Source organism: Sciurus carolinensis, chromosome 8, assembly GCF_902686445.1.
Source record: "Sciurus carolinensis chromosome 8, mSciCar1.2, whole genome shotgun sequence".
Lineage (NCBI taxonomy): Eukaryota > Metazoa > Chordata > Mammalia > Rodentia > Sciuridae > Sciurus > Sciurus carolinensis.
Window position 1 is genome coordinate 64,044,481 of NC_062220.1, and position 18,583 is coordinate 64,063,063.

Sequence of the window (18,583 nt, forward strand, 5' to 3'; positions counted from 1 at the left end):
AAAGCCAATAGAGTTACCTGTTTTTGGTCCCAGGACTCTAAATCAATAATACAAATTTAAGTAACAGTGCTCTGTATCATAACATAATCTATTTACATGTGTAAGCATGTTTGAATCATAAAGCTATGTTTTCATATTTTTATTAGTCAGAATCATATGCCTTTATGAATTTTAATTTTAAACTTATCATGACTTCAACCATTATTTCTATGCACATATTTCCATCCAAATCAATATCTGCAGAACTGATATCTTTATTATCATTGTCCATTTCCATTTCCTTTTCTTTTTGTTTTTGGAGACAGTGTTTTGCTGACTTTCCCAGGCTGGCATAGAACTTGTAGTCCTTCTGCCTCAGTCTCTCAAGTAGCTGGAATTACAGACTGTACCCAGCTTAATACATTTACTTACTTAGAAACAAAAATTATCTTTCTCTAGCCTAACTCTTCCTTCTCCTACCTTCTCTGTTTTTAAAAATTTGGTCACTCAACAAATGTTTATGGAATCAGGTACTGCTGAAAGGTAGGAGTGCAAACTAACACAAAGTACAATCCCCCTGAAGAGCTTTTATTCCACTGAGGAAAGACACAAACCAGCGTACACGATACACTGGGATAAGATGTTATGATAAAGGTATGCATGTGGCACTGTGAAAGTGGAGAGGTGGTACATCTAAATTAGGCTAGTGAATAGTTCGAGCAAGTGAGAAGTCAAATATGGCCAGAGTACAGAGAGTAAACAGGAAAATGGCATAAAGAGCGCTGGAGAGTTTGGGAGAAGTTAGCTCCCATAGGGCCAACTTAGATTAGATTTTTATATTAAGAGCATTTCAAAGCCATTGAAAGGTTTTAACTTGGGGTTCATGTAATCACATTTGTATATTAGAAAGATCACTCTGGACCTTGAGTGGGGAAAGAATGAAAAGAACAATGGTGGACGAAGGAAAAACTATCAGATTACTGCAGTAATTCAAGAGAAAGAATGTAGTTGGCCTGTCCTCTTCAGAGCTATCTTACACTCGGCAAACAGATTTTCAACAAATTTGGTTGAAGGACAAGGTGAATGAATGCAATGACCACATCAGTGGTTATTATAAAGCTGCATAGCCTATTTAGATTTTTGTATGTGTTATTTTTTATGCCTTACACTCTGGTCTGTGCTCCAACCAAGAAGGGTCAAATTAAAGAAGAAAAATTTTATTTCCTGCTCATAGTGCAAGAATCCAGATAGTGACCTACAGAGTTCTCCTGTAGAGTAGCAGAGGATATACGATTGGGTTGGGCTCCAGATGGATCTGTGCGTTGTCTGTGATATCTGATAAATCCATTAGAGTGACAATGTGGAGGGACCCCAGATGAAGACAGCAGCCGTCCGTCTTGCAGATTGTGTGAATTAGTGATTGGATTTAAAATAAACTCTCCCTAGTTTGATTTTTAAAAGGTCATGGGCCTTATTTATAAAGTGGATGAAATACTATAAGAGTCTTAGAAAATGAGAGCACATTGGGGGTGTGTGTGTGTGTGTGTGCATGCGTGCGTATGTGCACAGATTTCCAATCTGAAACTTAATTTTGGAAATAATGGGAAGCTTCAGTGTAAGTTGTTTCTATAAGCAGCTGAGTTCAGCTCATTTAGGCCTTCCTTATAGAGCCTACAAGGCAAGGAAACAGAGATATTACCCTCCTTGCTAAGAAGTCTGGACTTTATCTGTAGAATGATTTATTTTGTATAATTTCTTCAAGAAGCCATGCCAATAAAATTTAGTCCCTCAAGCTCAAGCTTCCCACAGGGTTTTGACGTGACACCCTGTTGGGGGCTGTGCCATGCAGACAGCACCAGGATGGCGCCTGGCAGTCAGCCAGAGGTTGTCGGCAGCAAGGAGGTTAATTGACAAAAGCACACTCAGGTGATTTATCGTCCACGCACACAATGCATGCACATGTGTTCTTGAGCACTCCTAATCGTGCCTGCTCAGACATCTAGCTTCTTGCCTAATTTTTGCATAAGACATGTGGCCCTACTCTCCGCCTCCTGGAAGTGATATAAGCGGGCCATAGGCGGAGCGCAACAGCAAAGAGCAGCAGCTAGCAGAAAAAAGCGGAGAGAAGCCACTAGCAGAAAGGAAGAAGAAAAGGCAGCAAGCAGATAGAAGCAGCTCCCAGAGAGAAGCAGCAGGCAGTGGGGGAAGGCAGATCACAGAGTGGAGAATTGAGAACACACCTCTAGATCACAGATAGGCAGATCGCAGGACGCAGGACGCATCACTAAGAAGCACCTCAGATAGACGCACCCTTAGTTCACAGGATGCAGGATGCACCTTTAAGAAGAAGCAGCAGAACTAAGAAGATATAGATCTCTGAAAGTGTAGTCTTTCTCTCTTAAGCAAAGTCCCTCTTTCTCTCTTATGCAAAGCCTCTCTCTCTCTCCTCTCAAAGCAAGTAAGCCTCATTTCCTCTATCCTCTATAAACAAGCAAGGAAGGAAGCAGCTCAGAAATAGAAGTAGCTCAGTTTCCAGTCCACCTTTGATAAATACCCGCGCAATTGTTGCCGCGGCGGTAATAAATATCCGTGGACGGCAACATCACCCCTATAATTTTATTTGATTTCCTGCTCCATGGTTTGCCTTTCCATTGCTGTCACTGATACAGACTCTCAGTTGTATAATTCTTACTGTGATTTACAAGTATTGTGTGCTGTTCTTAGACCAAAAGAAAGCCCAAGACTTTCTCAGGCTGAAGAGCTCTGCACAGTATGTATTCTTTGTGGTGCATTCTCTTTACAGAGCTTGGATTTCAAATTTTATGTTCTACCCCTAATTGGCAAATTCAATAGGTTGTGAATGACAGAGGCAACATATTTCTAATAAGGTGACTTCTCTTCTGGGTTTTAGACTTGGTACATCAACTTAGATAAGAAACTGGATTGTGGTATATTAAGCCATTCTCCAAACTCAGAAATGCATGAGGTACAAAGTCCTTTTGTCTTAAAACTTCAAAATTTAGATGTTTAAAGAGTGTTAAAGGTTAGGTGTATTGCAAAGGATTGGTATTTGTCACTGTATTAGCTGGCACTATTAGGTTCATTTCATTTTAGTCAACTGGAAATGTAAAGCATATAAAAGATATTCATTTGGAATAAAAATAAACCATCAAGTTAGAATAGAGTTCTAAGTTTATCTTTAGGCCAGAGGGTTATACATATAATAGTATTGTGATTTACAATGGAAAACTGGTTCATGGGTTATAAAAGAAGTTGGAATGAGACATGGCCCCTTGGATGCTACTTTTAAAATCTAGGAACCATGTTTTCTCTTCGAGTGGGAGGAAATGCAGTCTTTTAATAGGACTTTTAGAAATAACTTTTTTTTCAAGAACACACTGAAGTTGTGATTTTCTCCAAGCTTAGCACACATTTATCAGTTATATATGTTTTAAGACTGCACAGAAGAAATTCACTAACAGAATGATGAATACTGTTAGGTTTATGTCTATCTGCTTAAGAATACTTTGACATGGAATTATTGTAAGATCTGTATTCAGATCATTTGTGCTTTTATGCTGTTTTTGTTTTCCCACCTTTTTGTTAAGTGTAAGATCCTAAGAATATCATGTGTAATCAGACATTAACTTTGTTAATGTTGCTTTAAAAAATTGAGTTTTGTTTCTATTCATCTGCAGATTTTATCTGAAAAGGCCAGATGGTAAATGTGTTAGACTTGGCAGGTCACATATGGTCTCTGTTGTACATTCTTCTTTGTTTTTATTTTTTTACAACCCTTTAAAAATGTGAAAGGCATTCTTAGTCATTCAGGCCGTATAAAATCAATCCTGTGGTCAGATTTGGCCTGTGGACTGTAGTGTGCTATCCCCTAGACTAGAGATCAAATGCAGACCCCAGTCTTAGAGCATTATGAATTTTTGTGATGCCTGTAGGGTTTTGTGTGTGTGTGTGTGTGTGTGTGTGTGTGTGTGTTTGTATTTATTTTGGTCATTCAAGAAATACTGAACCATAGCCAAATCCTTATCCTTATTCACTCTTCCCAGTTGTGAATATTTATGCACACAAAACTTTTCTGCACACCACATGATTTATGGGACAAAAAACTTTGATCATGGAAGATTTAAGAAACAAGGCAACCATAGGAGATATATAATGCAAATAAATACACAAAAGATGTTCAACATCTCTAGCCATTAGGGAAATGCATATTAAAACTGGAATGAAATGCCACTACATACTCACTGGAATGGCTAAAATATAAAATACCGATAATACCAAATATTGGAGAAGATGCAGAGAAACTGGATCTTTCCTACATTGCTGATAGGAATGTAAGATGATACAGCTACTCTAGAATTCAGTGTCAGTTTCTTAAAAAACTGAATATGACCTAGCAATTATATTCCTGAATATTCCTAAAGTTGTCACAACTTTATTTGTAATAGTCCAGAACTGAAAATAACATAAATACCCTTTTATAGGTGAATGGTTATACAAAAAGTGGTATGTCATGTAAAGTAATAATATAGCTTGCCAGTAAAAAGGAACAATCAATCTGTTGGTTACACAACTTAGATGGAACAAGGTACTGTTTGGAGTGAAAAAAGCCAATTTTAAAATGTTAAAATGATTCTATTGGTATAACATTCTGAAGACAAAATTTACAGACAAGTGGTTGCCAAAAGGTAGAGAAGGAGAGGAAGGGAGGACATGACTTTAAAGGGACATCTAAGGACAGAACAGTTCTGTATTTTGATTATAATAAGGGTTTTATTAATCTATATAGATGATAGAATGTCATAAAAGTATACACAAAAACCTACCAAAAAATAATGCATGGAAAAAAGTGGTGAAATGTGAATAAGATTTATAGTCTTATGAATTGTTCTTTGCCAAACAATTTTTTGGTTTTGATAATGCACTATAGTTATGTAAGATGTCATCATTGGGAGAACTGAGTGATAAATTCACAGGACTTCTCTGTACTATTTTTGTAATTTCTTGTGAGTCTGTTTAGGGGTAGGGAAGGGAAGGAGAAAGATCAGAAGGAGTGGAAGAGGGAGACAAAGAAAGAAAACTATTAAGTCCCTCAGGCAAGATGGAGTTAAAGGGACTAAGTTACCCTCCCACCTGAAGCTGTGAAACACATATATTTTTTTTATATATGAAATATACATGAAACAGTTTCCAAGACACTGGACATCACGCAGTAAAGGAAATAGTCACTGAGATATGGGAAACAAATAAAATGAGCCTTGATTACTGCCAAGGAAATCACCAAGCTAAGCAGAGGGAACTATTACTGGCAGACTCCCTGAATTGAAGAGATGCAGTACGAGTCCACAGAGACCAAGACAGCTGAACTTTGCAGAAAAAAGTTCCAGAGGGAGTAGAGCCTGATGCTTACACATGTCTAGAAATAATGCCCCTACCTACTAGACCGGAAACAAAACCCGTAACTTATAGGGCTTTGGGTAGTAGTGGGCAACAAATAGTCCTAGATAGAACTCTAATCCAGAACTGCCAGACAAATCAAAAAAGCAACAGGTGAAAGACTCAAAGTGTTTCCAAGTAACTTAACTTCATTCACAAGCAAAGCTGAAGATTTACAAGAATACAAAGTATTTAGCACCTAAAAAAGTAACATTCACAATGTTTGAAATCCATTCAGAGGCTATCAGACATTCAAAGAGGAAAGAAAACATGACCCATAACAAAAAGAATACTCAATGAAACCAACCCATAAAGGACACAAATATTAGATTAGCAGAGAAGGAAAATAAAATCATCATCATAATTGTTATTCCACATGTTCAAAAAATTAAGAGATATAAGATACAAAAACCAAAATTGAATTTTTAGAAATTAAAACTGTAATGTTCAAGATGAAAAATGCAGTAGATGGGATTAGATATTGCAGAAGGAAAGATATGAGGAAGGAGTCTATGAGATTGTTTCTCAGGCAGAATTTATTAATTGTATTCTTGCTCAATGCCTAAGTCCTGGTAACTTTGTTACTATTCCAGGTATTGGAGAGAACATTTAATGGATGGGTACCATTAAAACTAGCTTATAATATTTTCTTATCAGTAAAGACTTATTGTTAAAAATATTTTGGGTTATACTTTTATTGAGAGAAAACTCTAGATAGTTATTATTGACAAAAATTAAAATATTTGGTTGTGGAATTGTGTTGTTAGGAGTTCAGTTTATGAAATTTATGTGTTAAAAATAATAAAAGTTCGGAGTAATTGTTTTTATGTTGCTTCACACGTGTGATTTCTTTTCCTAGCTTACTGGTAAATCTTGTGAAGACATCAATTTGCCTTTTTATATTTTTTGAATCTCCCTAAAACACTTAGTATGGTGCTTGTGATAGTGCATGGTCCATGGTATTTGCAGTGTGAAAGAGGGAACCCTCCAACTCTGCTGTGCCCGAGTTTAATCTGCTGCAAAAAAGGCAGCAGCAGAAGGGTCTCTGAACCAAATGTAAATAAACAGTCTGTTAGAGTTTTAAGTGAGAGTGGGAAGGGAGACAGGAAGAAGCTTACCTTACTAAGAAGCTTTTTAATCCTATTTTTTAAAAAGAGAAATAAATTCTGCATATCAATCCCCAGAGCCCTGTCTTTGTCCATAACCAGTGTTGATTAGATTAGGTGCCTTTTGAGTTAAGTAGAAAGAACTTACAGATTCATGTATTAGAGTAGATTTGGGGTAGAGGTTTAGAAAGCAAATGGCAGAGTTAAACACATGTCCTAAGGAACCTTTCCTCACACTTAATAGAAGCCACACTACATAGGGAGAGGGTAGTCATTTTCCCATTTCTGGGTCAGAGAAAAAGTACCTTATTTTCATTGGCAAAGGAACATTAAATAAGGAACAAGGATTGGAACCCCAAGTTCCAATATGTGTTGTAGGACTTTCGTGCGAGAATTTATAAACTTTACAAATTAGAATAGATTCACCATAGAGTCAGGCCAAAGTACAAAAAGCTTTCAGTAAATTGCTTATTGGCAAGATAGAGAAAGCTATTTTCTGCACACTAACTGGAATCTTATACACTGTTCTGTCTTTCAAATATTGTCACTAAGCTGAAATCATGCTCATGTGCTGTATTACCAGAGGTGGCACTGTGCTTGGCCTGTCCTGCCTCAGAAGGAAATGTGTAAATAGATAGGCTTCTTGTTCAATAAGCAAGAAATGCATGATCGGGGAGGGGATGAGCTATACAGAAAAAGCTCCCAGATATGTAGGAAGTCCTTACTGTTGCTGATGTTTTATTATTGGTGCTAAATAGTATTAAAGAACAAGTTAAGGATTTCCAATTCTTTCCTTAATGTTTATTTGAATTACCAGAAAAAGAAATTCTGTATTACAAACAATTGGGTGCAAGGTACCTTGAAATCCTGACCTACCAAGTGTAGCACAGCACAAAAAGAACAAAGTTGATAGTACTGAACCCCATTGATGAAAAGTTGGAGGAAAAAGGGAAGCTTCTAACACAGGGATTTACTAAATGAGCAAGAGAAATATTTTATCAGTTCAGCAAAACCAATTGAAACTTTAGCAGAAGAACAAGGGGATACACTAGGAAAGATGCAGTGAGCTATAGGACTTGACAGGTGGTGGCCCAGAGCTAAAGGAAGAGAGGCAAGGATTAAGAAAATAATTTGCATCAGAAAAGCCCTTAACACAAAGATCCCATGGTATAAAGCTGAGAATACCTTATGGTACTAACAAAGGAAGAAACTATACTGAAGTAGAGGATCAATCTCTGTTAACTTGGATTCAATAAGGAAAATGTTTATGATGAACTCCTAACAGTGTATTCACAACTCTCTTCAGTTCAGTTTTGACGGGTTTCTTAAATCCTGAAACATTGGAGCTCCAGAGGAGACATAAGACCTAGTTACTTCAGTTAATGGAGAAAATAAGAACTAGAGGAGAAAATAAGAACTAGAGCAGAGATGGGAAACAAAGAGCTGGGGGAGCTCTGTGATTGCCATAGCTTGTCCCTTGAGTTTCCAGACTGCAGGCCGATGGTAGATAACAGAGCCAGAGCCTAGCAAATACTCAGAGTACAGGAGACGGGAGACCAGGGCTGCCCAGAGCTCAGGAGACAGTTTCTGCAGATGGTACCCATGAGCACCCAACAAAGTACTGATCTCCATGCCTGTGAGGGAACTACTGGATACACAGTCCAATAGAGATGAACCTCAACTAGTAACTGAGTGAAAAGAAGACAGATTTTGAAAAGAGATAGTACATACTGAATGATTCCATATATATAAAATTTCTGAAAATGCATTTCATAGTGACACAAAACAGATCATTGATTGCTAGGGATAAGGTGAGAAGGGACAGCAAGAAGGGAGGGTGTATTAGCTTTCTTTTACTGCAACAAACACTGAGATAATCAATTTGAAAAGAGAACATTTTTTCAAATGTTTTGGCTCAGTTTTGGAGGTTCGGGTGATCAGTTGGTTCCATTGCTTTGGAGCCTGTGGCAAGGCAGCACGTGCAATAGAGCAGAGCTAGGAATTGAACAAGAGACAGGATGAGGAGAGGCATGCCCCCAGAATAACCAGAACTCCTCCCACTGGGCCCCACCTCTTAAAGGTGCCATGCTGGGAACTAAGCCTTTGGGGGACATTCCAGATCCAAACTATAGCAGAGGGCTATGACTGAAAGATTGCAAAGGGGTTAATAAAACTTTTGGGAATGCTGGATTATGTATATTACCTTGAACGAGGAGGCAGTTTCACAGATTTTGAAAATGTATACAATGTAATAAGTTTTGTAACTTATTACATTGTATACTTCAAATATATGTGGTTTATTTTGTCAACTATACTTCAATAAAACTCTTTTAAAACCTTCTTTAAAAATAATGCAAATAGGGCTGGGGTTGCAGCTCAGTAGTAGAGCGCTTGCCTAGCATGTGTGAGGCAATGTGTTCGATCTTCAGCATCACATATAAATAAATAAAACAAAGGTAAAAAGTAAAAAAAGAGTCTTGGGGGAAAAAAAGTGCTCCTTTAAAAAAATACAAATAAAAAGCAGAGCAACTGCCTCCCAGTAAACATCATTTTTTATTAGTTGTTCATGTAACTTTATTTATTTGTATGCAGTGCTGAGAATTGAACCCAGTGCCTCCCACATGCTAGGCCAGCACTCTACCTACCACTGAGCCACAATCCTAGCCCCAAGATTTTTGGTATTCTAATGTATTGGTTTTATTTATTTTTATTTTTATTTTGGGAGGTACCAGGAATTGAACTCTCTAAGTATTGATTTTAGAAATGTATTGGTAAGATTTGTGTGCTTATATGTTACTCTTATCCATTAAGATATAACTTTATGCAATTTTCTATTCCAGGACTCATGAATCAAGCAAGCAAACATGAAAAATGTATTAATGTTGCTGCCCCAAAAGGCACTGTAAGTTTAAGAAGTCAAAGCTGGTTTCAGTCTTTGAAACTACAAGACTAAGAATGGTTTGATCTATATTTGTGCTTTTAAAACAATGATTAGCAGATCTGTAACTATAAAAAAATGTTAATTCTACTATTTATATAAATGCTAAAAACAACAGCATTGGGAATTAATACTGGTAAATAGTTTTTTTGAGGTGGGGGCTTTTTCAAAATTTGTACTTGGTCAGTATGAAGATTCCTCAGAAAACTTGGAATGGACTCACCATTTGACCCAGCTATCCCACTCCTAAGTCTATACCCAAAGAACTTAAAATCAGCATACTTCAGTGATGCAGTCACATCAATGTTTATAGCAGTTCAATTCACAATAGCTAGATTGTGGAACCAACCTAGATGCCCTTCAATAGATGAATGGATAAAGAAACTGTGGTATATGTATACATAATGGAATATTATTCAGCCATAAAGAAGAATAAAATTATGGCATTTGCAGGTAAATGGATGGAGTTGGAGAATATCATGCTAAGTGAAATAAGCCAATCCCAAAAAACCAAAGGTCAAATGTTTTCTCTGATAAGTAGATACTGATACATAATGGGGCCCAGGGGGGTAAGGGAAGAATGGAGGAATGTTGGATTGTGTAGAGAGAGATGAGGGAAGGGGAAGGGGCTGGGGAAAGGAAAGATGGTGGAATGAGACAAACATAATGATCCTGTGTATACGTATGATTACACAAATGGTATGATTCTGCATCGTGTACAACCAGAGAAATGAAAAGTTGTGCTCCATTTGTGTACAATGACTCAATGCATTCTGCTGTCATGTATAACTAAATAGAACAAACAAGTAAAAATTAGGAAAAAAAATATTTCTTGAAAAAAAATTTTAAAAAAGATATTTCTTGAAATAAAGTAATTTTTAAAAACTGTACTTAGACACTATATTCATTTCCTATTGCTGTGTAACAGATAACAGTAGTCCCCCCTTATTCTCAAGGTATGTGTTCTAAGACCCTGCAAGTAGATGCCACAGACAGTACCATATTCTATATATACCATGCTTTTTCTTATAACTACATAAACAAATTTAATGCCTTTGCCATTTTAACTAAGCATTTGTACACTGTAGCTGTAACTTTAGCAATTTGAGTTGCAACCAGAAAACTAGCACGTTTCTTTTTCCTTCTTCACATTTTCACAGACAAAACATTCATTCTTACCATAGATTTTAGCATACTCTTTTTTAACTTATGAATTATTTATTTCTGGGATTGTCATCAACTGCAGGTGACCAAAACCATGGAATGCAAAACCTCAGACAAGGGGGACAGCTGTACCACAAATTTAGCAGCTTAAAATAATACTTATCAGATCACAATTCTGTAGGTCAGGAGCCCAGATGGCTGAATTCTCTGCTCAGGGTATCACAAGGCCAGAATCAAGGTGTTAGCCATGCTGATTTCTTATCTGGAGGCCCTGAGGAGAAATCTACTTCCAGATTCATTCAGATGATAGGTGAAAGCCAGTTCATTTTGAGTTTATGACTGAGAGTTCCGTTTTCTTGCTGGCTGTCTGCCAACAATCACTAGAAGCCTCTAGAAGCCACTCTCATCCCTGCTCGTGTGGCACCCTCCATCTTCAAGCCAGCAATGACACACTTGCATCCTTTTCATGCTTGAGTGTCTGACTTATTTTTTAAAAGTTGGAGAAATCTCTATTTTGAAAGATGAGGTAAGGTCCCCCAGCATAATTTGTGTTTTACCATATGTCACATGATCATGGGACTGGTATTTCATCATAGTCACAGTTTCCATTTCCACTCAAGGTGAGTCAGTCATGAAGGGTAATTATCTTAGAGTTCATTGTGCTATAGCTCTGTAACAGGTTTTCTACTGAATATCTCTTACAGCATCATTGGAAATTTAAGTTGTAAATAAAATAATTGTGAATCAGTTGCTATTGATTCTTAATATCTTTTGTGTAATTTAACATATAACTTGTTAGGAGAAAAAAAAACAGTTATTTTATTGCCTGATGTAGGAAGTGAGATTTTCAATTTTATAATGATATACTATAAAGTTATTTCATGAATTCCATTTCTTTTCAACTTTATTCCTGGAACATTTAAATTATACAATCCTGAATAGACCCGTTTATTGGATTATATTTTTATGAGTAGGAAAAATCAACACTAATTTTTAATAACCATTTCTAAATGCTGTGATGTAGAATAATCTCCTTTTGTTAGTATTTCATTTCTTTGAAGTTCTGTTTTTAACTCCTTAGGTTTGCAATAAAGGCAGCTTTGTGGGATATCTCAATGTGTTCTTTTAGGACGAATGATCTCGCTGATAAGCAGATGAGGACACATAATGGGGGGTGGGAGGGGTTAGCATTAGGGTTAGGGTTAGGTTTAGGGTTAGGGATAAGGAGTGTGGTAAAAATGAAAGAAAGAAGGACTGTATAGAGGGAAAAGAGGGGTGGGAGGGGTGGGGGGGAAGGGAAAAAAATAATGAATCAAACATCATTGCCCTATGTAAACGTATGATTACACAAATGGTATGCCTTGACTCCATGTACAAATAGAGAAACAACATGTATCCCATTTGTATACAATAATAACAAAAAATAAAAAATAAAAAAAATGTGTTCTTTTAATTCAGTCTTCATGAAATCACAATTTATGCAACTTTGAAAGATACACATGCTGGTATATTTGAGGTGGTGTGTGTGTGTGTGTGTTAAACTGTCAAGGAAAGGAAACTGTGAGGCAATGAATCAATTTTTATAATCTTTTTTTTACCCTCATGGAATTATACAAACGTTTTCATGTCTAAAAATAAAGTTGATGACACTAGCCAACATCAGGCAGAAGGTCATGATTATACTTGCAGTCTACCATAGCTAAAATTATGGTGGCATTGTACATATGGTTCCCTGGCATGGCTCATTTTTTCTAACACCTACACTTTTTCTTCCAATTCTGTACCTCTACGTTTATCTCACCAGAATGAATGAATGGGTCTCCTGTTCTTGTTTCAAGGAGAGTGTCACTTAGAGAGTTTGGGAGGAAGCTTTGCTTATAAAGTAACTGGCTGGGTTTCTAGAGAACATAACAGGGTACTTTTTCCTCATCCTGATCTTACTCATGCAGGTACTCCTTTGGAAAGCAACTGCCTCTTCTATAAATCTCTCCAGTTGTGTGCATGAGACATCTAGAAGCTAATTTTTATGCAACTGCCAGAAATTTCCAAATTCAGTTAAAAATTTCAAACCTACCTTAGTCATCTTAAGTCTACTGGCTCAGGTCTTAAGACTTTCTGCTCATTTGACTCCCTTGCTGTTCACTCCCAGGAATCTTTCCACTACTTATTTTAAAAAGTCAAGCAGAGGAGGCTGAAGCAGGAGGATCACAAGTTCAAGGCCAGCTTCAGTAACTTTGTGAGTTCCTGTCTCACAATAAAAAAATAGGGCTGGGGTTGTAGCTCAGCAGTGGAGTGCTGAGTTGAGACACTGGGATCAATTCTGGGCACCACATAAAAATAAAGGTATTGTGTCCAACCTACAACTATAAAAAAAATCTTTTTTAAAGTAAAAGATAAAGGACTGGGGATGTAGCACTTCTGGGTTCAATCCCCAGTACTAAAGGAAAAAGGAATTAAAAAAAAAAAAGGGGGGGGGGGCAGAAAGAAAAGCTCTTTCAAAAAAGAGGGAAGTGATTAGCTGTTTTAGTCAGCTTTTTCTCTGCTGTGACCAAAAGACCTGACAAGAACAGTTTTAGAGGGGGAAAAGTTTATTTTTGGGCTCACAATTTCAGAGGGCTCAGTCCATGGACCACTGGCTCCATTCCTCAGGGCTTGAGGTGAGGCAGAGCATCATGGCAGAAGAGTGTGGTAGAGGGAAGTGACTCAGGACATCACTCCAGGAAGCAGAGAGAGACAGAGCTCTGCTTGACAAGGACAAAATATGTACCCCAAAGGCATCCCCTGAATGACCCACCTCCTCCAGTCATACCCTACCTGCCTAGAGTACCACCCAGTTAATTCCTATCGGGATGAATACATTGATTAGGTTAAGATGTTCATAACCCAATCATTTCACCTCTAAACTTTCTTGCATTGTCTCACACATGAGCTTTTGGGGTACATCTAATATTGAAACCAGAACATTAGCTAACACAGAGTACCCTATGGTAATACTTGTACAGCCCTTTTAAAACTTTCCAAAATAACTTTTATATCCTTAAGTTTTTACATTTATTTCATACTTAAGGTAAACAAGAAGTCAGGGAATAACCCCAATTAAGAGATAAGTAATTGAGGAAATGGGAAAGTTAAAAAACTGTCTAATATTACTGATGCAGCCTGTGTGCAATAGTCAGAACAGAGCTGTGCTTTCTCCTGGACCCTGTCAAAATCAGTGTCATACACTTTAAGGGTAAAAGTCTATTGATGAAAGCTTATTAAAAATTGATATCTAGAAATGCAATTAATAGCCCATACATACCTCCTAGCAAAAATTGAGGGAACATCTTTTTTGACACTGTTTGATTTAAAAATTACTCCATAGTGTAAATTTGATTAAAAAGGTATTTCTGAGACATTATAGGAATATCCTTTCTGTTCATAGACAATTCTTGCTTCTCTTTAATTTCTCCCTGTTAAAGTGTTTAAATGAATCCAGGGTTAATTTGTATTTAATTCTGTTTTGTTGTAGAATATCTGGAAATCACAGAAAAGAGCCCCCTTTCCTTTGAAAATATCTATCTTTTATAATAAAGCTTCACAGATTCTTAAAGTCATTGCCCTGGCTCAAGTTTTTATTTGACTTATATGACCATCCTTGATCTTCTTTCTTGTCTGGAGAGAAATTTACAAATTCTTTTCAAAAAATTTACATCTCTCTGGGTTGTTTCCTATAACATAACCTTAGATTTGATAATGCTGTCAAAATTATTAACTTGATCAAATTAAGTTTAGGGATCATAATTATTTAGACAGAAGAACCAATGTATTTAGAAACATTTGTAGGTGGAATTAGAATCAGAAGATGACTTGCTGCTTGTTTACATTGTTACTGAGATCCAGCTAGAAAATATACTTTCATCAAGTGAAGAAAGGTTGCCAGGGTCTAGATTTTTTTGGTTTTTCCTGCTTGAGACTGAAGGTCATACTGTTTCCTCTTCAATACTGTACTCTGACTCTTTCACTATAATCTCTGGGACTTCTTTAAGTGGTTTTATGTGTTGATCATTAAGAGGTCTGCCATAACAGTCATAGCCAAACCACCTTGGAGGATCGCTGCAGCTGTATTCCTGCTGCTGGACTACAGACGACATTTTGTGAGCTGCCTCCCTGGAATAACAATGATTAGCATTAGCTAGGTGCCAAAGTAAATTCCTAGTACACCATTTTCAATAGTCCACATTTGGAAGTAGAGAACTTTGTCACAAGCTGAATTCACTTCAGAGCTTTCTTGCCTTTCTGGATAATTGGGCTGATTGATAATCAGAATCCCAGCGCCTAAGCAGGTCTGGTTCAGCCAGTTCAGAGTACCAGTGAGTGGGTAAGGAAACTGCATGGCCATGGAGTGGGAACACTGAGATCACTCTATTTAGAGAGCTCTTGAGCAAGCCCTCTCCTGGCATATCCAGAGTTTCTACTGAGGGAGTTACCTAACCAGCCAAACTGTGAAGGCAGACCAGATCCCTGTTGGATACATGGATGAACTAACTTCAGGAAGGTCCATGAGGTCTCTGAAAATCCATGTAGTTTTATCTCTAATATACATTTCCCTGAGCAGAAGGGACTCAAAAGGGTCCACAGCCAAATGATTAAAAATAACTCATAATCTTTCTTAGAAGAAGAAAGGAAGCAAGGAAGGAAGGGAGGGAGGGAGGGAGGGAAGGCATCAGAAAAAAAGTATATCTAGCTTGAAAACAAAGCCATTTTGAGGACAGAAGGGCTTTCCTAGGAAATTGGTTCAAATTACAAGGCCAGTAATTCACTTGAAATGAATAATTGGCCACTTGTGTTGGATCAGAAATGAGTAACTATGATGTAGCCCCATGAAGGGGCTACTTTCCCCACTACTATTGCAATTTGTTACACTGAATTATCAATTATAAAAGTAACTAAGTCATCAATACGGGACTAGTATTACCATACATTTGTAGTTAAGTTTGTGCTAAATGTCCATATGAGTTTAGGTAGGACAGAAAATGGAAAAAGTAGAGATATGTTAGTTTAAAATGCTGTTAATTGTAACCGAACTCAACAAGGAGACAACCAAAGCATTGCCAATTTACCACATTTCTTTTTGGCTTACATATTTGCACTTAACGCACAATTTGTATAAATTTAAAGAACAATTTGAGTAAAAGTAATTGTTATATACTAATTTCTAGTTCAGAATCACCAATCCCCCAGGGTTAAAACTTGGCAAACAAGTGTCTTTTCTTAATATTTATTCTCAAAGTGTGAAAATGGTAAGTTATGGTCAAAAATAAGGTTTTATATTGTTAATTTAAAAAATCTGTTTAAAGGAGCTATTCTGTTTTAAACATCTTATATAAATCTTTCTATGTCCTCTAGGTAGAACATTATGTTTATATAAGAATAAGCTCATATCTTTTGCTTTCCCCATATTCTTCTGATATTTCTTATTTTTTCAATTCTATGGAGTTGAGATGACTATACCTCTTCATATGTCTTCTGCAAGATTTCCCTCCAAAGACTTACCAAAACAAAATACCAAGTGTTGGAGTGATTTGAGGCATAAAACACTGGCATCATCAGTTTCAAAGGGGTAAGATGCTATCAGAAGCTGCAGAACTCTCCCTGTCTTGCCCTATCTCTCCCTGTCTAAACTTTATCCATCTTTCAAAACTCCAAACCAATCCAGCCTCTTGCATAAAGATTCAATCCAACACATTCTGCCTCTGAACTTCTTTAGGAAGTTGATCATATAATTAATTTCTTTCCCATATAGAACTTCATGACATTGTTTATAATTTTGAACTTTGTTATTTTCCTTTGGTTTAAAAAGATAGTAAGTTACTTAAGGCTATAATTTCTTTGTATCTCTCTGAAACCTAGTACTAACTGCCAAAGGAAGAGATTTCAGTAGCTCACACTGAGTGTGCAAGTCCTTTTAACTCTCTTGGCTTCTGCTGGTTTGCTGAGCTAGAAGAGGCATTCTTAAGCCCCTATTTCCAATGCCCTCCTGAACCTTGTCCTTTGAATACAGCTCTGGACACACATACAGAAGTTCACAGATGTTCATTTGATTTAACACCACTGACACTGACCGTAGTACCCAAGTACTATAGGTAGAGACAACAGTGGTATTGAAAGTAAAAGATCTGCAAGTAGTTGACCAAATTGTATGTTACCTTTAGTTTCAGAAGAGCAACAGTTTTTGAGGGTTCTAGATAGCTGGTGTGAGGATAGGTACAGTTATTGCTAAATTTGGCAATGTTTATTAAATATCAGGTCATATAGTTCCTTAGTCAGCTACAATCCAGGGTAAATTTGGTGGTATCTGTGATATAAAAATAGTGAGCCAATAGTGGGGGGTTTGCATACACACATGAAAACTGATGGTGCTAACTCCTTGATAGAGGCAAGAAAAATAGGAAATGAATAGGATGGACACTACTTATTCAATGCAGTGTGACAGGACAGAACCAAAATAAGCTGCATATTGAGCCATAGCCCTGGGTGAAGTGCACAGTGATGTCTGCATTTCTTAAGTCTGCTTATTTCTTGGCCTCCCCCCGTCACTTGCCCTCGCTCTTACTGCTAAGCACTGGTCTTCAGTCCTCCCACAGGCAACTTCAGCGAAAACAAGCATTAGTGGGTCGCCTGACCATTGGAAATGATGCTCACAGATTGCATGGAAGCAAAACCTGGTCACAGACCTCCCTGTCCCCAGTCTCAAGTGCAAGATGTTAAAACTTCCTCTTATCTAGTGTATCTCTAGGGCCACCAGTTTTAGTCCTGTGTACATTCACAAAACATGGCCCTGGGGAAAAATTGAAACTCTGAATCTGTCCTAGAGCAAATCTGGGGTTATTTTTTTTTAATCATTTTATTGTTGTTGTTTATTTTTTATGTAATGGTGGGGATTGAACCCAGCCAGGGCCTTATGCATGCTGGTCAGGTGCTTTGCCACTGAACTATCTCCTCAGCCCTGGGATATTTTTAAAGGGATCTGAATGGTAGTGTAGAGTATCCTCTATTCCACTTCTCCCTGCCCCCCACTTTCAGAGAATCCTTAGTGGATGAACTAGCTGTCTTTGCCACCTTCCCAGGACCTTAGGCATCCTCATGGGGATTGACTCTTCTAAGACTTGGGACTTTGCCAAGAGAACAGACAAGCATGGTGGCTGCTGGCAAGTTTTTCTGAATTTTTTATCATTGTACCCTATCTGTGTAGCTGTATTTGCACACATGCCATTTTGAAAAGTATCAATAAACTTGAAAATGTAGAAACTGCATACTCTTGCCAGAATAGGTTGCCCTCTCACACTTGCTTTCTCTCATTTTCTCTCTAGTAGCTTGGTGCTGTAGTATGGTCAGCACCTGGGAACTAGGAGACATTTAAAAGAAAATGTACACTTGGGAATCACTCTAAGTTCCATAGCGTACATAATGCCTATGTTCCACTCTGTCTTAGACTGTGACTCTAAGACCTCATATGAGGGATTTGGGAACTGAATCTGTCTACTGCAATCATTAGTCCTCATTACTTTTAGCCTGGTGAGAGATATTTCTTTGGATCAGGATAGCAGAGTGATTTTCAAATACAATATGTCATAAATGACTGTGAAGTATCCTATTAAATGGTTAACAATAAGGATGTACTGAATATTTTAAGTTAGTTTTTGTTTTTTATAAATTAAAAGCCACTCACAGCTAAGCCTGTAGTAACATTACCTTCCCTCACTCACATTTCCTTATAGTTTCTTGAATAGGCAAAAAGCAGGAATGTGGGAACCACCACCAAAAAGATTGTTCTATCCACAGTCTCTGTTATGAAGCACTGAGAGTTTATTGGGCACAATAAGGTTCTTATCGACCCTAATTGTTCACATCCCTTGAATATCACAGCAGCATAGTAATGTTACAATCTACAAGGTATGGC

At 37.3% G+C, this 18,583-nt stretch overlaps 2 protein-coding genes across 3 annotated transcripts in view; one reads left to right on the top strand and one right to left on the bottom strand.

The window, feature by feature from the left end:
• The window catches only part of Fam185a (family with sequence similarity 185 member A), a 41,953-nt gene extending 32,205 nt beyond the window's left edge, over window positions 1-9,748 (top strand). For both annotated transcript variants that reach the window (XM_047562527.1, XM_047562528.1), the window contains one exon: window positions 9,380-9,748. In XM_047562527.1, coding sequence (XP_047418483.1) covers window positions 9,380-9,492 — 113 coding nt within the window. In that variant the 3' untranslated portion in view covers window positions 9,493-9,748. The remainder of the gene's footprint in view (window positions 1-9,379) is intronic.
• A 4,322-nt stretch (window positions 9,749-14,070) lies between these two features.
• Fbxl13 (F-box and leucine rich repeat protein 13) overlaps window positions 14,071-18,583 on the bottom strand; it is a 227,398-nt gene continuing 222,885 nt past the window's right edge. The window contains exon 21 of the mRNA XM_047561512.1: window positions 14,071-14,790. Coding sequence (XP_047417468.1) covers window positions 14,604-14,790 — 187 coding nt within the window. The 3' untranslated portion in view covers window positions 14,071-14,603. The remainder of the gene's footprint in view (window positions 14,791-18,583) is intronic.